The following is an 18,941-nucleotide window of genomic DNA, read 5'->3' on the forward strand; positions in this document are numbered from 1 at the left end:
TCCCCCTGCGTAGACAATTATTGTCCATACATTTTTTTATATTTGTATGGACCGTGGATAATTTTCAACCCCCCCCCCCCTAAACTGTCTACGCAGTTTATGAACAGCCCCTTACTTGGATACATCTGATATTTTTTATAACGATTTCGATTGAAGTTTACAAAGTACAAAGTTTTGATTTTTTTAAATTTGTATGGAAGAGTCGAAAACTAGTGCTAGGTCGAAAATTAGTACGTTTACCGTACGTAGAATGATTCCCAACGGTATGACATTGGTGGAAGACAGTGAGTCGTATGAATAAAATAGTTTACAGTAACCCCTCCGTATATACGGTGGGTAATACTATCTACCCACCGCTGTTTCTCGGCTGCCCTTCAACCAGTTGAGCTGTTTTTCTGTAGCTAGCTAGTTTATACAAAAAAAGCAGCAAAATTGGTTGAAGGACAACCGAGAAACAGCGGGGGGTAAAGGGCGATCACGAAATTATTGCAACACATTTAATTTGCTCCCAAACTTCACGTATTTATCAGATAAAACCAAATGTGTAGGGTGGTTCTATACATGTGTTTACCTTAGTATACATGTATTGGATCAGTTTTCGTCGTATCCGGTACCTTTTCTCAATTTTCTCCATATTTCCGCATGTCATTTGCATCCTTTACTTTCTCCTTGGTCTTACTGAGTTCCCACTTCATCATGGTCCAATAGGTTTCGATTGGGCGTAGTTCTGGACAGTTCGGTGGATTCATGTCCTTGGGGACAAAATGCACTGACTTAGCCTCATACCATTCCAGCACGCTTTTAGAATAGAGACATGAAGCTATGTCCGCCATTGATTTGGCCTCAAAGATGGCAGCAGACGTTTTTGGAGGCATTAAGTTTTGTAAACTTCACCATTGATGGTGCTCTTTGTTACGAATATTTTACTTCTTTTTCCACAGGTGCAGGTAACCTGCCAAATGAGGCATTTTGATGCAAATTTCGACATTTTCTTTTTCTTGAAACAATAATCCACTTGGAACTTATCTTTTCCAGTGTAAAACTCCTTTCCTGGAATTTTTTGGAAGTCAGCTTTGACGTATGTTTCATCATCAATCGTACAGCAACTGTATCTGGTCAATATTTCCGTGCAGAGCTTCCCGCGTGGGTTTTGGCAATAGTTTGCTGACGTTCATCGTGGTTTGGGAAATGTTGCTAAATGTTCCAAAACTTTTTGTCGCAAACGGAGAGGGACTTCATAAGCATTCCGAAAAATAGGTGTGTTATCCTTTAGTACCAAATCACCCTCATATCCTACTATAGTATTAGATAAATCCTTATAAAAACCTTCGGAAACTTACGCTTTAAATCAATAACTGTCTCCTCGTCATTGATTGCACTGATGTAGTCCGTTGCCGCAGTCGGTCTCGCGAAAACATTTCTCCATCCAGCGTAAAAAGCGTCCAGCCAGGTGCGTCCCATCAAAGGAACAAAATCTTTTTCGCAACGTCTCCTAGCTGTACCGACACCTCAACCTTTCCTAAAACTTTCAGTTTTTTACCATCGATAACAACTAGACGCTTGATGCATGCCATCACAGGAAGATTCCTAAAGTTACAAAGAAACAGATCCTCAGAAATTACACTTTCCGCTGATCCACAGTCTATCTCCATAGTTATTCTTTTGTTTTCAATTTACATAAGGTACTTTAATTTAGTTAACAGTTGAAATCAATAAACAAGGAGAATCTTCATCAGAATCAGTCTGCATATCCTCCTTTAGCCGCTTGAATAAACCTGAAGTTCCCGAATCGGCGGGCTTAGGTGAATCAATAAACTTTACACTGGATTTGAATTTGCGATGGCTTTTGTTTTTGAGCTTGTAACAATACTTCCTGGCATGACCTTTCTTCTTGCAATACGAGCACAAAAACTCTTTATCGAAATTACTGTTTCTTCTTCCACCACTTCTGTTTCTAAAAGAAAATGATCGATTTCTGCTGTCACTCCCACTTCTACTTCTGCTTCGAAAATTTAACCTACGTGGTGTCTTGTCTTCGGCCCAAACGAGCTACCACATTACCTCTTCTTTCGTCGTCGCTTCTCAAAAATTGAGTTCTATTCGTAGCTATCTCCTGATTAACAATCATTTTTTCAGCTTTAGCAACAGAAAGATCATCCTCATCGAACAAACGCTTTTGTAGTTTCCGATCATTAATTCCTATAACCAATACATCACGAATGGCCCTATCTTTGAACTCACTAAACTCGCAATGCTCAGCCAAATGTTTAACATCAAGCACAAAGTCAACCGCCTTCTCAAACTGCCCTTGCCTACGCGTTCAAAATTCAAAGCTATGTATCACATCGAAGTCTTTTTTGTCATAACGCTGCTTCAATTTTTTTCCGTTATTTGTTTGTTTGTAAGATCCTTTAAACTCTGTCCGGTAAACAAAAGTTTTAGCTGAGAAAACACTTCAGTCCCACAAACCGCCAAGAACGAAGTCTTATATTTATCTTCCGTATAATTGTTGTGTTCAAACATCCATTCTAATTGTTCTAAATACTGTGAAAACGGAATGGTTCCTGGGATAAAAGGTTCAGAGGTTGGATTGATAGACATCCTGAAGAAATTAAAATCACCATGCACACAACTACCCTAGTCGTGGAAAAAAATCACAAGTGCAGCCAAAAAACAAAAACAGGCTGACACTTACAGCAAGCAAAAATGTTTGATCCTCAGGGCAGCGTCGTAACAAGCAGCAAACCTCACCAACAGCAGCAATCTCCTTCCAGTAGCAGCAGCAAAATTCAGCAACAGCAGCAATCACTCCTAATCCAACAGGTCTGATCTTCCTTGAATATTCAAAAGGTCAATAACCTTTGACGGCAATGCACAAATATGCATATGCACCCAACCGGTTGCACACAACGGAATATCAATTGGAAGCTCACAGGACTCACTCGAACCCAACACCGTCAAATCGCCGAAAAAAAAACACTTTACTGTTAGTGATCACCCAGCGGCGTCGTCTCCAGGTGCTCACTATATAAACAAAAGGGGACAGACAAAATGGTGTAGCAAACTGATTTTTTATATGTACACAAAAGAAAATTGCTTAATTGTGAACTATCAAATGGTGATTTTCTCTAAATGTGCGATTCTCTAGTGATTTCTATTTTCAAAAGCTCCAAGGTCACCGCACTTCGCAATATTGTTCGAATCAGACAAAAAGAAATTTAGTACAAATGTACTGCCTGACGAACAGAAATTGGTCGAGAAAAAAGAAAACTACGCCACACATAAAAGTAGATTCAACCAGCAATGTGATAAAACTGATAAAAAAAACTTACAATCTACAGTAGGCCACGCACTAAAATTGCCAGGAAATAGATTTCTTCAACTTTCACACGCGAACATACTTCGCACTTGAATTCACTGTATCCTCGTTGCCACTAATATAATTTCAGTATTAAGCCGGTGATAGTAGGTATAAAAATACATGTGGTTTCGTCTTCAGTCAAACTACTTCTGATCGGTTTATTTCACCTATTCCTTTACATCACTTCACTTGAGTTGGGACCCGATCTATACGCTCTCTTACTCTCTAGACTCTCATCCATTCGAAGGTTGCCTCACTACAAAACATCGATATGGCATTGCCTACTGCACCGTTACAGTTTTGAACCTTGAATGCATGTAATCCAGTTCTTGCCTTGACCTTATACCCCATTCACATTACAGCCTATATCACGTAATATAGGCTGTCTTGCAATGAGCACTCATACGTAGGATTTCCAGTGAAAACTAGATGCATGAGTGCTCATTGCAAGACAGCATATATCACGTGATATACGCTGTAATGTGAACGGGGTATTATGCACGTAACTTTGGGAACCATCGACCTTTTTGGCAACATCACGTGTTGAAATGTTGGGATTTCGGGTATAATTACCCTTCATCTTTCCCTACGCCTTACTACATGCTGCTCCTGGTTTCCTTCCTGCTCCGTGCTTGTGATCCAATGTCAACCGGTCGTTGAACCTGTTTATAACTCTTGATAGGTTGAATTATTGATATGCAGTAATTTTCCTAAAGCACTTCCTTGTGAGCGTACAACATTTTTAACAATAACGCAAATTACAGGATGTTAACAATACCCTTCAAAGAGAAACTATGGTTAATTTCCGCCTAGTAGGAATAAAGATACAGTTGTAAGTGTTGCAATAATTTCGTGTTCGCCCTTTAGACGGTACTACCCACCGCATCGCCCTTTAGACGGTACTACCCACCGCATGTACTTTACTTTCCCCATAAGAAAAGCATGGGAGACTTTACTTTACCTATACTCTCTTTGTTCATACGGCTCAGTGAATGCTACAAGTGGAAAAGCACCAGAGGAATACGTAAGGTAGTGAGAGCTGAATAAGGTGGCAGCAGGGATGGGACTGGGTGGACTGTGGAGAACGGTAGATGGACTCATAGGCTAATACCATAGAGGTAACTCTAAGACTAGTAGGTCCCAAAGAAACGTGCTCAACTTTTTGACTCAGCTCTGGTACTCTCTTTTGTCCCAAGCTAATCGATGCACCCCTCGAAACATAGGAAAATCCACGAGCCCCTCATTGTATCTGTCAAACTTTCATAACGAATCAAAACAAATATAGTGTGGTACTAGAATTTCGACTGGAATGGGGTATGTTAATCGATTTGCTTGGGACCATTAGGCTAGTCAAGTAGTGAGCCAATTTTAAATTGTTAGTTTCCACCGGTTGCTAATACCGAATCTCTCGATCTGGGTGAACATAATGCATTAAAAGGTAAACTTCCACTTGACGCAATTCCGCAATTGTAAAACGTATAACAGAAAAATTTGGCAAGGAGAACTCCGTCAAGGATCTACCAAGAAGTTAACTTAAGTTTTCTTTATTAAGGAGGCTTTCAGCCTGGGGCTGGTTCACCTCCGATCTACCAAGAAGTGGACGGAAACTCGGTCCTAGCAACCCCAAATGGGACCCAAAATTAAGGGATTATATTCAACAAAACAGGCCTGCCTCTACTCGTGAGTTAGCCAAGAAGTTCAGGATCAGCATCGGGATGATCTAGCGGATTAAGAACAGACATGATTTAAAGACGTATACAATGCAGAAATCACCCAAGAAATCTCCAGAATAGAAGTGTCGTGCTAAAAAATGAGACCTCCAAAGCTATACAGCCGTATTTTCGACTACCCGACATTCGACATCCAGTGCATTTTGGTGGGCGAATGCTTGAAGAAGAGATTGCTTCCATTGTATATAGAAAGCACGAGTTCCCTCCTCTCTTCTGGTCAGATTTGGCATCGGCGCATTACACCAAATCTACCCTACAAGATTCATTTTTTTCTAAAATCGGACATGTTTTGGGACACTGTACTTTCCTTCTTGAAGATTCGCTTGACAATTGCCAAGTAGCGTTCGATCGGCCGCAGTCTGGAACATGTTGTCTTTTCATCGAACTTGATCTTGTTTCCGCCCAAATGTTGTGCCCTGAACTGACTCACCTTCGATGACGTAGTGGATTGGTTTGGACAGAGCTCCAACACCAAATTGCTGATGCAATGGAACGGTCTTGATATCGTTAATAATCCACCATCAACTAAAACCTAACGGCGCCGGTGGTGTAGTGGTAAGCGTGATTACTTCTCACCCCAGTAGGCCTGGGTTCAATCCCAGTCGGCGCCGCCGGGATGTTCTGAGGCATAACATCTCTGATCACGCCTTCCTTCGGATGGGAAGTAAAGCCGTTGGTCCCCGGTTCATGAGTTGATGGGTCGATAGGTAGGGTCCAGGTGTGGAAGCTGCCTTCCTGGAACGTCGGTAGCATTGGTGCTCAGCACGGAAAACAAGATCGACGGAAAAAACAAACCAAAGGAAAAAAAAAAAACTAAAACCTCTCAGCAGCAAGTAGAATTATCTTTCTCGGACTGGTCACAGTATCAAAACGCATCGTTTGTTTGGAAAAACATACTCACAATCACTACATTTATTTGGCTTATCAAATTAAACTACACGATTATAAAAAAGGAACACGGTGGTCTGTTCGATGACCTGTTCGTTACTATCTTCCCTTTTCGATGCAGAACAGCGCAACAGATCCAGAGAAGCTGTTCTGTTGCTAGAGAGGTGACCAGGCAAGCCAGGTCGGCACTCGTATCGGTCGTAACGTCATCTCTTTGATTCTCTCTGTCTGAATATTGAATGCTATCTAAACCTAACTACAGTACAATACAAATTCAAGAAGGAACACATAAACCTAAACTGGCCTTCAGAACGATATCCCTTAGTCTTATATTATAATATATTATAATAGTTATATAATAATAGCCCAGACGTAAAGAACTCTGTCTAGTAGTTGAGCCGGTAGACTATTAAATTCGTCAGCTGTTAACGATGGCAGGTGGGTCAGCGCGGTAGGTTTCCAGCTTTTGGCTACCAAAAGCGTCAGGTGCCACGTGTGTCCATCCCGGCACCGTGTCAGCGAAAAGGAAAATTCAAAGCCAGCCCATACCACTGAAGAAGACGGTCCGTTTTCTGGGGGTACTTGTTGACCGGTCCCTCAAATTCGAGCAGCACTTTAAGGCGATCAAGAACGACTGCCGCAGTAGGTTCAACTTGATCCACACCATCTCTCGCCCCCACCGGTCTAACAACTCGTTTCCGGGTTGCAAGAGCCGTCATCGATAGTCGCCGACTATACGGTCTTGAGATGACGTCCATCGCCACCGAAAAGCTCGTGCAGATACTAGCACCAACTTTCAACACCTACGTTCGGATTGTCTCCGGTCTTCTTCCGTCAACGCCCGCCGATGCCGCATGCATCGAAGCGGGTATTCTGCCCTTCCGCCATCGTATAACCGCAGCAATTGGCCAAGGTCCACTGTTACGGAGACAAAAGTTGGCGCATAACTCCACCGAAAATCGAGAGTCGGATAAAGAGTAGGTTCAAGGCTGGAGATAACTCTGCAGCGATGAAGAGAACGCTCGGACTACCCAACCCATGCCCACATATACACAGACGGATCGTTTTCCCGAGCCGGGGTCGGAATTGGAGTAGCAGGAATTTCAGCACCGATGAGTAGCAGTCTGCCGCCACAATGCTCGGTTTTCGCCGCCGAAGCTGCGGCCATCTTTGTTGCCGTTACAACAACCTCGGACCGGCCCATACTGGTGCTATCCGATTCGTACAGCGTGATACAAGCCCATACATCGGAGACCCTGACTCACCACTGGATAAGCAAAATGTGGGAAACCTGGGAAGCAGAGTGGTGCCAATCCCAATCCCTCTTCATCCGAAGAATCAAAGGAACGACGAGCAAGTGGACGGATATGTCGAAACTACGGGACCAGAAGGTGCTTTCTCGTCTTAGGACAGGCCATACAAGGATCTCACATAGTTTTGGTGGGACGCAGTTCCACAGAATGTGCTACGTTTGCGGAACCACTGCATCGGTGGAACACATCCTATGCCTGTGTCCGCAATACCAACAACTACGGGAGCAGTACGCACTTCCCAACAGCATTAGGGACATACTGGATGACGAACCTTCCACTTTAGCGACAGTTATTTATTTCCTCAAGGACGCTGGGCTATACAACAACATTTAGGTCCTTTTAACTTTCTTTTGGCTGACGGGACATCTCTGCCGGTCGGGGGATTACCCCTCCTACGGTGGAGCTCCGATCTCTTTCAAAACCCTACATAACTTTGATGTACCAGATTGTTTTTTTTCTCGTTGCCTGTATTGTTAGTCTTTTTACTGGGATCCGTTTTAATTGCTTCTATTTGAGTACATATGAATTGTAAGCCAACTCCGTATCGGAATTTGCAGGCAAAACCCCTCTCTGGGGCCTCCTATTTTATAGAGATGAACTAGCCAACGGCTAAAAATCTCTCTAATGAAGTAAAAAATAAAAATAAATAAAAGATGGCAGAGTTGTAGCCAACCGGGAATCTTGCTTCAAAACACTCTCACCTATTCTGGAATTACTGTAATTCCTGAAAAGAAAGAAAATTTCCTTTTCGAAGGGAAAGTATGGGATCAGGATGAGACAGATCAGACAGATCATTTCTACTGGTCGTTTGAGGAACCCATCTTTCGTTTTTAACGTTACAACTCTTACGACTCCGTCTTCACCCGGATGGGTCTGCGTGATTCGCCCCATTTGAAACCGTGTTGGGGGTAGCTTCTAGTCGCAAACTACCACCAATCTGCCAACCTCGATTGATTTCACAGGACCCAAGCGTTGTGCCTTGCAGTTGGCACAAATACTCCTTGCGCCATCTGTTCCAAAATCCTTGGAACTTCTGCTGCAGTTGTTGATAGTGGTTGAGCCGGTTTGTAGGTACATTCAACCAATCAGGTTCAGGTAGATCGTAAAGCGATGAACCTATCAAGAAATGACCTGGTGTCAATGGCTCTAGGTCGTTCGGGTCATCGGAGATGGTCGTAATCGGTCGGCAATTAAGGCAAGCTTCGACTTGCACGAGCAGAGTTTACAAATCTTCTGGCGAAATCGGTTCTTCTCCAACGACTCTAAGCAGATGATGTTTGACTGATCTAACGGCCACCTCCCACAGACAGCCGAAGTGAGGAGCATTCGGGGGATTGAAGTGCCATTGGATGCCTTCGTGTGTGCAGTGTTTGGTTACCGCTTCCTGGTGCTTACTGTCTCGCAACATCGTGAACAATTCATGGAATAGGGTGAGGCTTATTTTTCAAAATCTTTCGGGGACACGTTTTCTCATATGGAAAATGATTACTAGGGCCAAATGAGGAACATATCCAAAAATGAGCGTTTTCGTTAAGATTTAGAGGTGGCGCCAGAGGCCTAAGGCCCAAAACAAATTTTTGTTGCACACTTCCCAAGTAAAATTTTTGGTTTTATAAGGGTTCTGTAGACCATGATTTAGACTTGTAGCATGCTTTAAAACCTCCATAAAACTTGCAATGTTACTTGGGTTGGTATCTAAGCGAGGAACTAGTTGGGCTTGTTGTATTCGTTGAAAGTCTTCCCGACATGGAGCGACAGAATCTCGCACTGTCGATTCGATTGAAACCAGGAGGTCATAGGGTCGATTTCGTGCTCCGACGAAGTTTGTCCCGTTATCGCTATAAATATCGGTACATCTGTCTCACATCATCCCACGAAACAGCGAAGTGCTTGTAGGAATCGATCGGTGGATAAATCCGAGACGAGCTCCAGATGGACTGCTTTCGATGCCATGCAGATGAATACGGAAAAGTAAGCCTTAACGGCGACACGACGTGGACCGGGAGGAACTAAGACAGGTCCGAAGTAGTTCACACCAGTTTTAGCGAACGGTCGAGACACAGTGACTCTGGACGATGGCAGCTCACCCATGAACTGTGTTGGCGGTGTATTTGCTCTGAAGCATTTCAAACAACGAGCTACATTCCTTCCTTAGGAGGAGGCCAAAACTTTTGTCTGATGGTGCTTAATAGAAGCTGCGGTCCTGCATGTAACAGGATGTGATGGTAATGCTCCATAATCATCCTAATTAACCGGTGATAAGCCAGTAAGACTAACGGGTGTTTGGTGCTTTCCGACACGTAGAAGTTGATCTTCTTGAAGGAATGGGTTAAACCCAGGGAAGTGGCACCCCTATTTCCACATGTAGCCGTAGCGAGCATAACCGCGGGCTCACGCTTGGGCCTAGCTTTGATTACTTTGTTTTAACTTTTTTATGCTGCCTACGAAAAGATGGCTGCGTGCCAGTCCCTTGGTTAAACCACTTAAGTGGTGATTTTCTGGAGACCATCCTTGCTTGAGATAACGCATTTTGCTCGTCGGCGAAGGTTTCCCGTTGAATTAAACGAACTATGGTGAATTCCGCTTGTCGTAATTCCGAAATGGTGAGAAACCCTATCGGATGCTCTTTCGATTATAAGGCTGGTGTAGTTTGAGAATTTGCTGATATAGGGTAGAGAACTACTTCGGCCTAATCGCCCATTTTGGGCCTATCGAGCAGAAAACTTCAAATAAATCCATGATTTCAGAGTTAACAAGTCAATTATGCGTTTGGTACGATACTTTAGTTAATAAGCTACCGAACGAAGTCAATGAGAACGCGTGATATGAAGGTTTGCACCCATTATTCCCAAAAACCAAAGAAGCCAAAAACCAAAGAAGCGGTCCGACCAAATCAATTTTTATCTTCATCCGATAGGCCGAAGTAAATTCATTGGCGTTTCAATTGCGTTTCAATGCGTTAGGCCGAGTTTAAAATCCGTAGGCCGAGTTTGGCGTCAAGAAGTAGTGTTGGACTTTTGACAATATCTCAACGATTGGTTTCTCTTCAAATCTTACGGTACGTACGGAAAGGTAAACAAATTTGGAAGCCATCAGTTATAATAACATTCCGTTTGGTGCTAAGTGCGGGTTATGCTTAATAGGCCGGAAATGGGGTAGTTAACCCTGCCAATCATTGAAGTCTGCTAATGCGGATGACATCCCTGCTAAAACAGTTCGTCGTATTCCTTTGTATAATCGTGTAGTGTAATTTGATAAGCCAAATAAATGTAGTGATTGTGAGTATGTGTTTCAAAACAAACGATGCGTTTTGATAATGTGACCAGTCCGAGAAAGATAATTCTACCTGCTGCTGAGAGGTTTTAGTTGATGGTGGATTATTAACGATATCAAGATCGTTCCATTACATCAGCAATTTGGTGTTGGAGCTCCACTACGTCATCGAAGGTGAGTCGGTTCAGGGCACAACATTTGGGAGGAAACAAGATCAAGTTCGATGGAAAAGACATCAACCCACCAAAATGTTCCAGACTGTGGCTGATCGAACGCTACTTGGCAATTGTCAAGCGAATCTTCAAGGAGGAAAGTACAGTGTACCAAAACATGTCCGATTTAGGAAAAAAAATGTTTTGCCACTTTCAGGAAGTTCACAAAGGCCACAGAGCAGAACTCAAAGGACGGAGTCAAATCTTTACAATCTGCCTAATTTTTCCGATTTGCTGTTTTAACAACATATTAAGCCATAATGAAATGCACTGTTTTGCAAATGTTCTCAATGTTTTCAACTACTTTTCGATACACTCTTCAAAACGTGTCAATCCCAGTTTAAGAGAGTCACAATCAGCGGTTTAATCATTTTCACTCACATACTCACTAACTCGATCATAAAAGCACTGATTATGACTATTTTAAAAGTGTAGTTGGCAGGTTTTATGTGTCAAACAAAAACTTTACAACCCCTTTTGAAACATACAAGCACAAACTCTACGTAATGATTTCATAATACCGAAAAACTTGATTTTATAGCAAAATGAGCATTGAGCAGCCTTGATTAAAAATATCAAAATTGAATTTTTGTGAGATTTACGTTAACGGTTAACAACAATGCCGTTGATTGCATCTTTAGCTTTAATATTTTAACGTTAACTCGTTAAATTGGGTGACCTACTTATTGTCGGTTAACAATGCTAAACTTTTTGGTTAACGGTGCCCACCACTGGAAATGTCCATTATGCCAAACGTTCATTATCACCGAAAAGTTCTTTTGCGAAACGTCTTTATGCAAAATTTCCAACCCCCAATATGGTCTGCCCACTGTTAAATGGTCATAACAGTCACACTCAGCTCGCTTCCAATTAAAATATTTAATTAAGATTTGATATTCGCATTATAATTGTTGTTGAAGCTATCTGTCTCAAACGCGCAAAACCCTCAGATTGACTTCCCTATTTTCCCACGCTCAATCCCATAATCTCTCAATTATCAACCTATCATTAATAATTGCGTGTAAAACACTATACAGTAGCACTTCGGAGCAGGCGTTATGTTCTAAACACCTTCCTATACAGATGCTTGCACTTCCGATAGCAATCAAATCACGCTCGAAAAAAAAAATGACCTGCAACTGTTATTAGCTATTGCGCCGTTATGGCAAAATGCACCCATTGCATGTCCGAATCATGTCGATCGCAAAGATCGCCAAGCCACCATTTAATTAACTCTCGATAACAAAGTATGCTCACACGCTCACGCATTCGTTCCCACCGCACCGCGCCACCTCCAGTTGGGTTTGGGAGGGGATTCAATAATGAAAACAAATAGCTTGTTCTCACATACAAACCGGTTCAAGGTCGATCGTGATTCTTGTGATTCTTGTTCCCTCCGAGCGCAAAAATTTGCTACGTCCCTTCTAGAATGAAGTGACGATGACTGCGATCAAACGGTTTCGTCTCTTTGAATCAACAAATTTCCGAAAACTAAAATCCCATCAATTATTTATGCTTTGTTTATTCTGACTGTTGTCTCTCTTCGTTGCCAGAGGAACGAGACTGATCACACCGAAAAAATTGCAATAATGATTTACGACCATGTCCATTTATTTTACTTAATCCGCACGATCGGGGTGACACCTTCGCCAACTCACTTCCTCGGAGTATTGATACTAAAAACGAGAAAGTACCGCGCCCAGCTGGTTGATGATCATTCATTCACACACCGCACAAGAGAGGGAGATCCTCTCAGCTGATTCCGAGTCACGAAGGATGTTAGTCAGCAAGCAAACCTTGATCCTCTCCGCAGCTTCGACTGTGGCGCAGTCAGTCGACAGTTAGCAGCATCGCGTAGTGGACGTTTAAATTCGCGATCGCACACAAAAGAACTTGCAAAAAGTTAACCGCAATCGTTGGGAACCGTGACTGCGAATTTTGCAACCACGCAGTGCACCCCCAAGTTCCACTCGATCGCGAATCGAGTTGGTCGATTGGTGGCAAGAAGAAATACTCATTCCTCTCTTGTGGAAGTGAATGTCGCCTCGCGATCAACAGCCACACCATGACGCGATCGATCTTCGTCGTCGTGGCTGTCGTTATCCTGCTGAAGGGTGATTGTGCACTTGCACGAGTCTACAAGAGGTGCGAGTTGGCACGTGAGCTGGCGCTTAAGCAGGTGCCGGAAGATCAAATCGGTGATTGGCTTTGTATTGCCGAGCATGGATCGCGGTTCAACAGTTCGGCCGTCAATCTCAAGTACAAACGGTTCGGTGGATCTGCGTACTATGGGATCTTCCAGATCAGTGATCTTTATGGTTGTCTAAAGAGTAGCTCGATATGTGGATTGACTTGTGCCGATTTGAAGGACGATGAAGTGGAAGATGACATCGATTGTATGAGGAGAATCTACGGCGAATACAGTCGAGAGATTGGGGATGGATTTGCTGCGTGGCCGGTGCATAAGACTCATTGTCGAAATCCGGCAAGTTACGTGCCATTCAAACAGTGCTTGAATGACGAGGTCATGCGGTTTCAGGCCTATTACAAGAAAAAGAAAGCGAAGGCGAAGAAGGTGGATTTTGAACCAAAAGCCGAAGTGAGTAAGGTTTACGAACGATGTGAACTAGCGGTTGAGCTGCGTGATAAGTATCAAATGCCGACAGATCAGGTTCCAACGTGGGTTTGCATAGCGTACCACGAGAGCCGCTTCAATACCTCTGCAGAAGGTCGGTTGAATGCGGATGGAAGCGGTGATCATGGCCTGTTCCAAATCAGCGATATCTACTGGTGCTCTACGACTAGTTCTCCGGGGAAGGCATGTGGTGTGACTTGCGAAGATATGCGCAACAGTGACATAAGTGACGACATCCGTTGCATTAAAACGATTTTCGACGAACATCGTAGAATCTCCGGAAACGGGTTCAACGCCTGGTCGGTCTTCAAACCTTACTGCCAAGGTAGAGAGGACAGTTTTGTGCACAACTGCTTCAACACAACGAAACCAACACCTGCGATCCTTCCACGGCCAGCCATAACGGCTCCAACTCCACCGAAGACCAAGTCTTCGATTACCACCATCGGAAAGGTCTATGATCGTTGTGAGTTAGCGAATGATCTTCTGCACAAGTTCAAATTCCCCAAAGATCAAGTGGCAACTTGGGTGTGCATTGCATACCACGAGAGTAGCTTCAACACATCGGCGGAAGGTCGTTTGAATGCCGATGGTAGTGGTGATCATGGGTTGTTTCAAATCAGTGACATCTACTGGTGCTCGCCTCCGGGAAATGGTTGGGCCTGTGGGGTGAGCTGTGATGATATGAAAGACAACGACATAACCGATGATGTGCAGTGCATTCGTAAGATTTATGATGAACATCAGAGGCTTTCAGGAGACGGCTTCAACGCTTGGTCAGTCTACAAACCGTACTGTCAGGGGAAATCGGAAAGCTACTCTAAGGGTTGCTTTGGATCGGATGATGATCGTGTGGTGACGGTTGCATTGCTCACTGCTCCTACTCGTATTCCTTCGAGGAAGACTGGAGCTACACGTGGCAAGGTATACACTCGGTGTGAACTTGCACGAGAATTGTACTACAAGCATCAGTTCTCGATCGACGACTCGGCCATCTGGACTTGTATCGCTCAGTACCAATCGAACTTCAATACCTCTGCCGTGGGCTATGCGGGTGGAGACGTACAGTACCATGGAATGTTTCAACTCAGTGACGAGTATTGGTGTTCGCCGCCAGGACGCGGATGGGTTTGTGGACTGCCATGTTCGGATCTGGAAGATGATGACATAACCGATGATCTTGCCTGTATGAATCATATTTACGAAGAACATCAGCGGATATCTGGTGATGGATTCAACGCGTGGACTGTGTATCAACCGTACTGTAAAGGCAAAGCGGATAGCATGATCAGAGGATGCTTAGATGAGGGAGAGAATGCGATCGTTCCTACTACGACGGCTCGTGTTCCGCACAGGAAGGAAAATGTTGGTGTTGGAAAGATCTATGAACGTTGTGAACTAGCCAGAGAGTTGTATTTTGTCCATAACCTGCCATACGAACAGATTGCTACATGGGTTTGCATAGCCCATCGCGAGTCAAATTATAACGTTTCTGCGATCGGTAGATTGAACGCCGATGGAAGCGGAGATCATGGATTGTTCCAAATTAGTGACATATATTGGTGTTCACCTCCTGGGAAAGGCTGGGTCTGCGGATTGACATGCTCAGATCTTGAGGACAATGATCTGAGCGACGATGTGGAGTGTATGAAGAAAATTTTTGAAGAACACACAAAACTTGCGGGTGATGGATTCACTGCTTGGGCTGTGTACAGGCCTTACTGCCAGGGAAGATCAGATCATTACATCAAGGGGTGCTTTGAAGAACCAACAACGACAACTACAGTTCCGACAACTACCACAACCACGACCCGTAGGACTTCAACAACTTCGAAACGATCAACCTATTCGTGGATCACGCCAACCACCACCAAAACTACATCTGCCTCAACAAGTAACAATTTTTGGACTACAACCACCAAAAGATCAACACTGCCTACGACGACAACGACTCGTTCAACTACCCTTCGCCCTTCGATTGGATCAATCAAGTCGACAACCAGCCTCTACGACTTCTACCTTAACCATTTCGGCCGTCCGAACACTACCCCTGCGTCATTCGCTGCCTTCACCAGCAGATCTACCAATTCTCCGAAAACTGCCATACCAACGATTGCTGCCCGTCCCACATCGTGGAAAAATGCATATGATCGCTTCACGACGCGGTCCACTGTCACCATTGCACCATCTGCCAGTACCACCAAGTATTCACGTTTTGATCAACTGTTTGATAACTTTAGGCATGGTTAAACAAATAAATAAACTTTTCTCATAAACAACAATGATTTGTTTCGATGCAATGCAAAAGCGAGAAACGTCCTTCACATTTTGATGAATCGTCAAAACAGCGGCGCCGGTGGTGTAGTGGTAAGCGTGATTACCTCTCACCCCAGCAGGCCTGAGTTCAATCCCAGTCGGCGCCGCCGGGATGTTCTGAGGCATAACATCTCTGATCACGCCTTCCTTCGGATGGGAAGTAAAGCCGTTGGTCCCCGGTTCATGAGTTGATGGGTCGATAGGTAGGGTCCAGGTGTGGGAGCTGCCTTCCTGGCGTCAGTAGCATTGGTGCTCAGCACGAAAACAAAATCGACGGAAAACAAATCAAGGAAAAAAAAAATCGTCAAAACAGGTAGTTGATCATTTTCATTGACGACAACGGAAGATCGGCCTTCACGATTGAAGTAGTGCGCGTTCAGCAAATCAATTACATCGATCGTTTAAGCGAGGATCGCCTAAGAGGGTCGTAAATCAAAACTAATAAAACGCTAATTTTATTGATCGCGTCTTACGCTTCTCTTTGCTACTTGCAGATGCCCCCGTCGTTCTAACGCATCCGCACATGATGGGTGCGGCCCAGGAGTACACCAGTCTAATTGATGGGCTACATCCCGATCCGGAGAAGCATCAGATCTTCGTTGACGTGGAACCGGTAGCTTTAATTGCCAATCGATCGCCGCTGTCAGTTATTTCAAGACCTTCAATCTTTCGTTTTAGCTCACCGGAACGCCTCTGAATGGAGGCAAACGAGTTCAGTTCAACATGTTCCTACGGAGAATCGACTCAATCCGACTGACTGATCGCCTGCAGACTACCCTGTTCCCGGTCCTGTGGATTGAGGAAGGCATCGCCCTAAACGAAGACATGGTCAAACTGATCGACGACAGTCTGATGAAGATTCTCACGCTGCTGGACATTGTCCAGTGGGTGATGATTGGGTCTGGCCTTGTGCTAGCGATCATCATGCCCATCGTGTACTTTACCAAACGGAGGCCATCGTCTGGATCTATCACGCCGAGCCTCACCACGACCACCAGTGCCGGCAGTATTTCCGACGGCGGCGTGCTCGGTGGGAACCCGCAAAAGTGACATTCACTGACGTTGACCTTTCTGGACTGATTAAACTTTGTCGGACTCGAGGGGGGATGGGAAAGTGCGAGGATGAGTGAGTGAGCGAGTGAAATAGAGAGTATCAAGTGCCAACACATGCTTAAGCAAAATGAAGCAACGCACGCGGTTCGCTTTTGTGCATTTTAGTGCAAACTAAGTCAATCCGATTCCGTCCATTTTAGAAATGAATCATGATTCTTTTTAATTCATACAGTAAAAGACAGGTTAAAATAGCTAATTTTATGTGATTTTTGTACATAAGTAAAATGTGTTACCATAAAAAAAAACTAAATGTGTTGTTTTTCTATTGATCCGAAATTCGATGCGTTAATAGCGCAGCGTAAACGTGTAAACCTTTGGGAATTCGTAAACTAAACTTTGGACATGGTTAATTAATACAGTCTTCAACCCACAGGTTGCACAGATCGAGCAAACAACACCCAGAAGACCAGTAGTAAAATTTATTTTAACCGAAAGTTTCGATGACTGAATTAGGGCTAAAACGGACTCCACCGCTTATATAAAATTTAAAAATTTCGGATGGAATGATTAATATTGATTTTTGGAGGCGAACCAGCCTCAGGCTGAAACTCCGACTCCGACTAATCTGATTTGAAACTAACCGACTCCGACTCCATTTCTTTCAAAGTAATAACAACTCCCAACGCAATTGAACGAAACTCTGGCGCAAGTTCGAAGGAAATTTATGCCAATTTTAAACATAACTAAACATAACATTTATAGAAAATGATCATATTCAAGTAAAAACATAGTGTAAACATAATTGGTCTTATATATTTTTCTATTATTAACTGAACCGAACTAACTTTTAATAAAAATATTCCAAACTGTTTATTTATTTACTTACTTACTTACTTACTTACTTACTTACTTACTTACTTACTTACTTACTTACTTACTTACTTACTTACTTACTTACTTACTTACTTACTTACTTACTTACTTACTTACTTACTTACTTACTTACTTACTTACTTACTTACTTACTTACTTACTTACTTACTTACTTACTTACTTACTTACTTACTTACTTACTTACTTACTTACTTACTTACTTACTTACTTACTTACTTACTTACTTACTTACTTACTTACTTACTTACTTACTTACTTACTTACTTACTTACTTACTTACTTACTTACTTACTTACTTACTTACTTACTTACTTACTTACTTACTTACTTACTTACTTACTTACTTACTTACTTACTTACTTACTTACTTACTTACTTACTTACTTACTTACTTACTTACTTACTTACTTACTTACTTACTTACTTACTTACTTACTTACTTACTTACTTACTTACTTACTTACTTACTTACTTACTTACTTACTTACTTACTTACTTACTTACTTACTTACTTACTTACTTACTTACTTACTTACTTACTTACTTACTTACTTACTTACTTACTTACTTACTTACTTACTTACTTACTTACTTACTTACTTACTTACTTACTTACTTACTTACTTACTTACTTACTTACTTACTTACTTACTTACTTACTTACTTACTTACTTACTTACTTACTTACTTACTTACTTACTTACTTACTTACTTACTTACTTACTTACTTACTTACTTACTTACTTACTTACTTACTTACTTACTTACTTACTTACTTACTTATTTATTTATTTATTTATTTATTTATTTATTTATTTATTTATTTATTTATTTATTTATTTATTTATTTATTTATTTATTTATTTATTTATTTATTTATTTATTTATTTATTTATTTATTTATTTATTTATTTATTTATTTATTTATTTATTTATTTATTTATTTATTTATTTATTTATTTATTTATTTATTTATTTATTTATTTATTTATTTATTTATTTATTTATTTATTTATTTATTTATTTATTTATTTATTTATTTATTTATTTATTTATTTATTTATTTATTTATTTATTTATTTATTTATTCATTTATTTATTTATTTATTTATTGATTTATTTATTTATTTTTATATTTATTTTTTTATTTAGTTATTTATTTATTTATTTATTTATTTATTTATTTATTTATTTATTTATTTATTTATTTATTTATTTATTTATTTATTATATAAAAATTTATATATATATTTAATAGGAAAACGT

At 41.8% G+C, this 18,941-nt stretch overlaps 2 protein-coding genes across 3 annotated transcripts in view; both read left to right on the forward strand.

Moving 5' to 3' along the window:
• The window catches only part of Snmp2 (Sensory neuron membrane protein 2), an 84,713-nt gene extending 67,643 nt beyond the window's left edge, over positions 1-17,070 (forward strand). For both annotated transcript variants that reach the window (XM_065231388.1, XM_065231389.1), the window contains 2 exons: positions 16,223-16,341; positions 16,407-17,070. In XM_065231388.1, the coding sequence (XP_065087460.1) occupies positions 16,223-16,341; positions 16,407-16,778 (491 nt within the window). In that variant the 3' untranslated portion in view covers positions 16,779-17,070. The remainder of the gene's footprint in view (positions 1-16,222; positions 16,342-16,406) is intronic.
• Positions 12,597-15,705, forward strand: LOC135709164 (uncharacterized). The gene has a single exon (XM_065231385.1). The coding sequence runs from the start codon at positions 12,843-12,845 to the stop codon at positions 15,660-15,662; it is 2,820 nt and encodes a 939-aa protein (XP_065087457.1). The 5' UTR covers positions 12,597-12,842; the 3' UTR covers positions 15,663-15,705.
• Positions 17,071-18,941: the final 1,871 nt, after the last annotated feature.

The sequence above is a fragment of the Ochlerotatus camptorhynchus genome, unplaced genomic scaffold (assembly GCF_037179485.1).
Source record: "Ochlerotatus camptorhynchus isolate MF236.1 unplaced genomic scaffold, CSIRO-AGI_Acam_v1.1 ptg000353l, whole genome shotgun sequence".
Classification (NCBI taxonomy): domain Eukaryota; kingdom Metazoa; phylum Arthropoda; class Insecta; order Diptera; family Culicidae; genus Ochlerotatus; species Ochlerotatus camptorhynchus.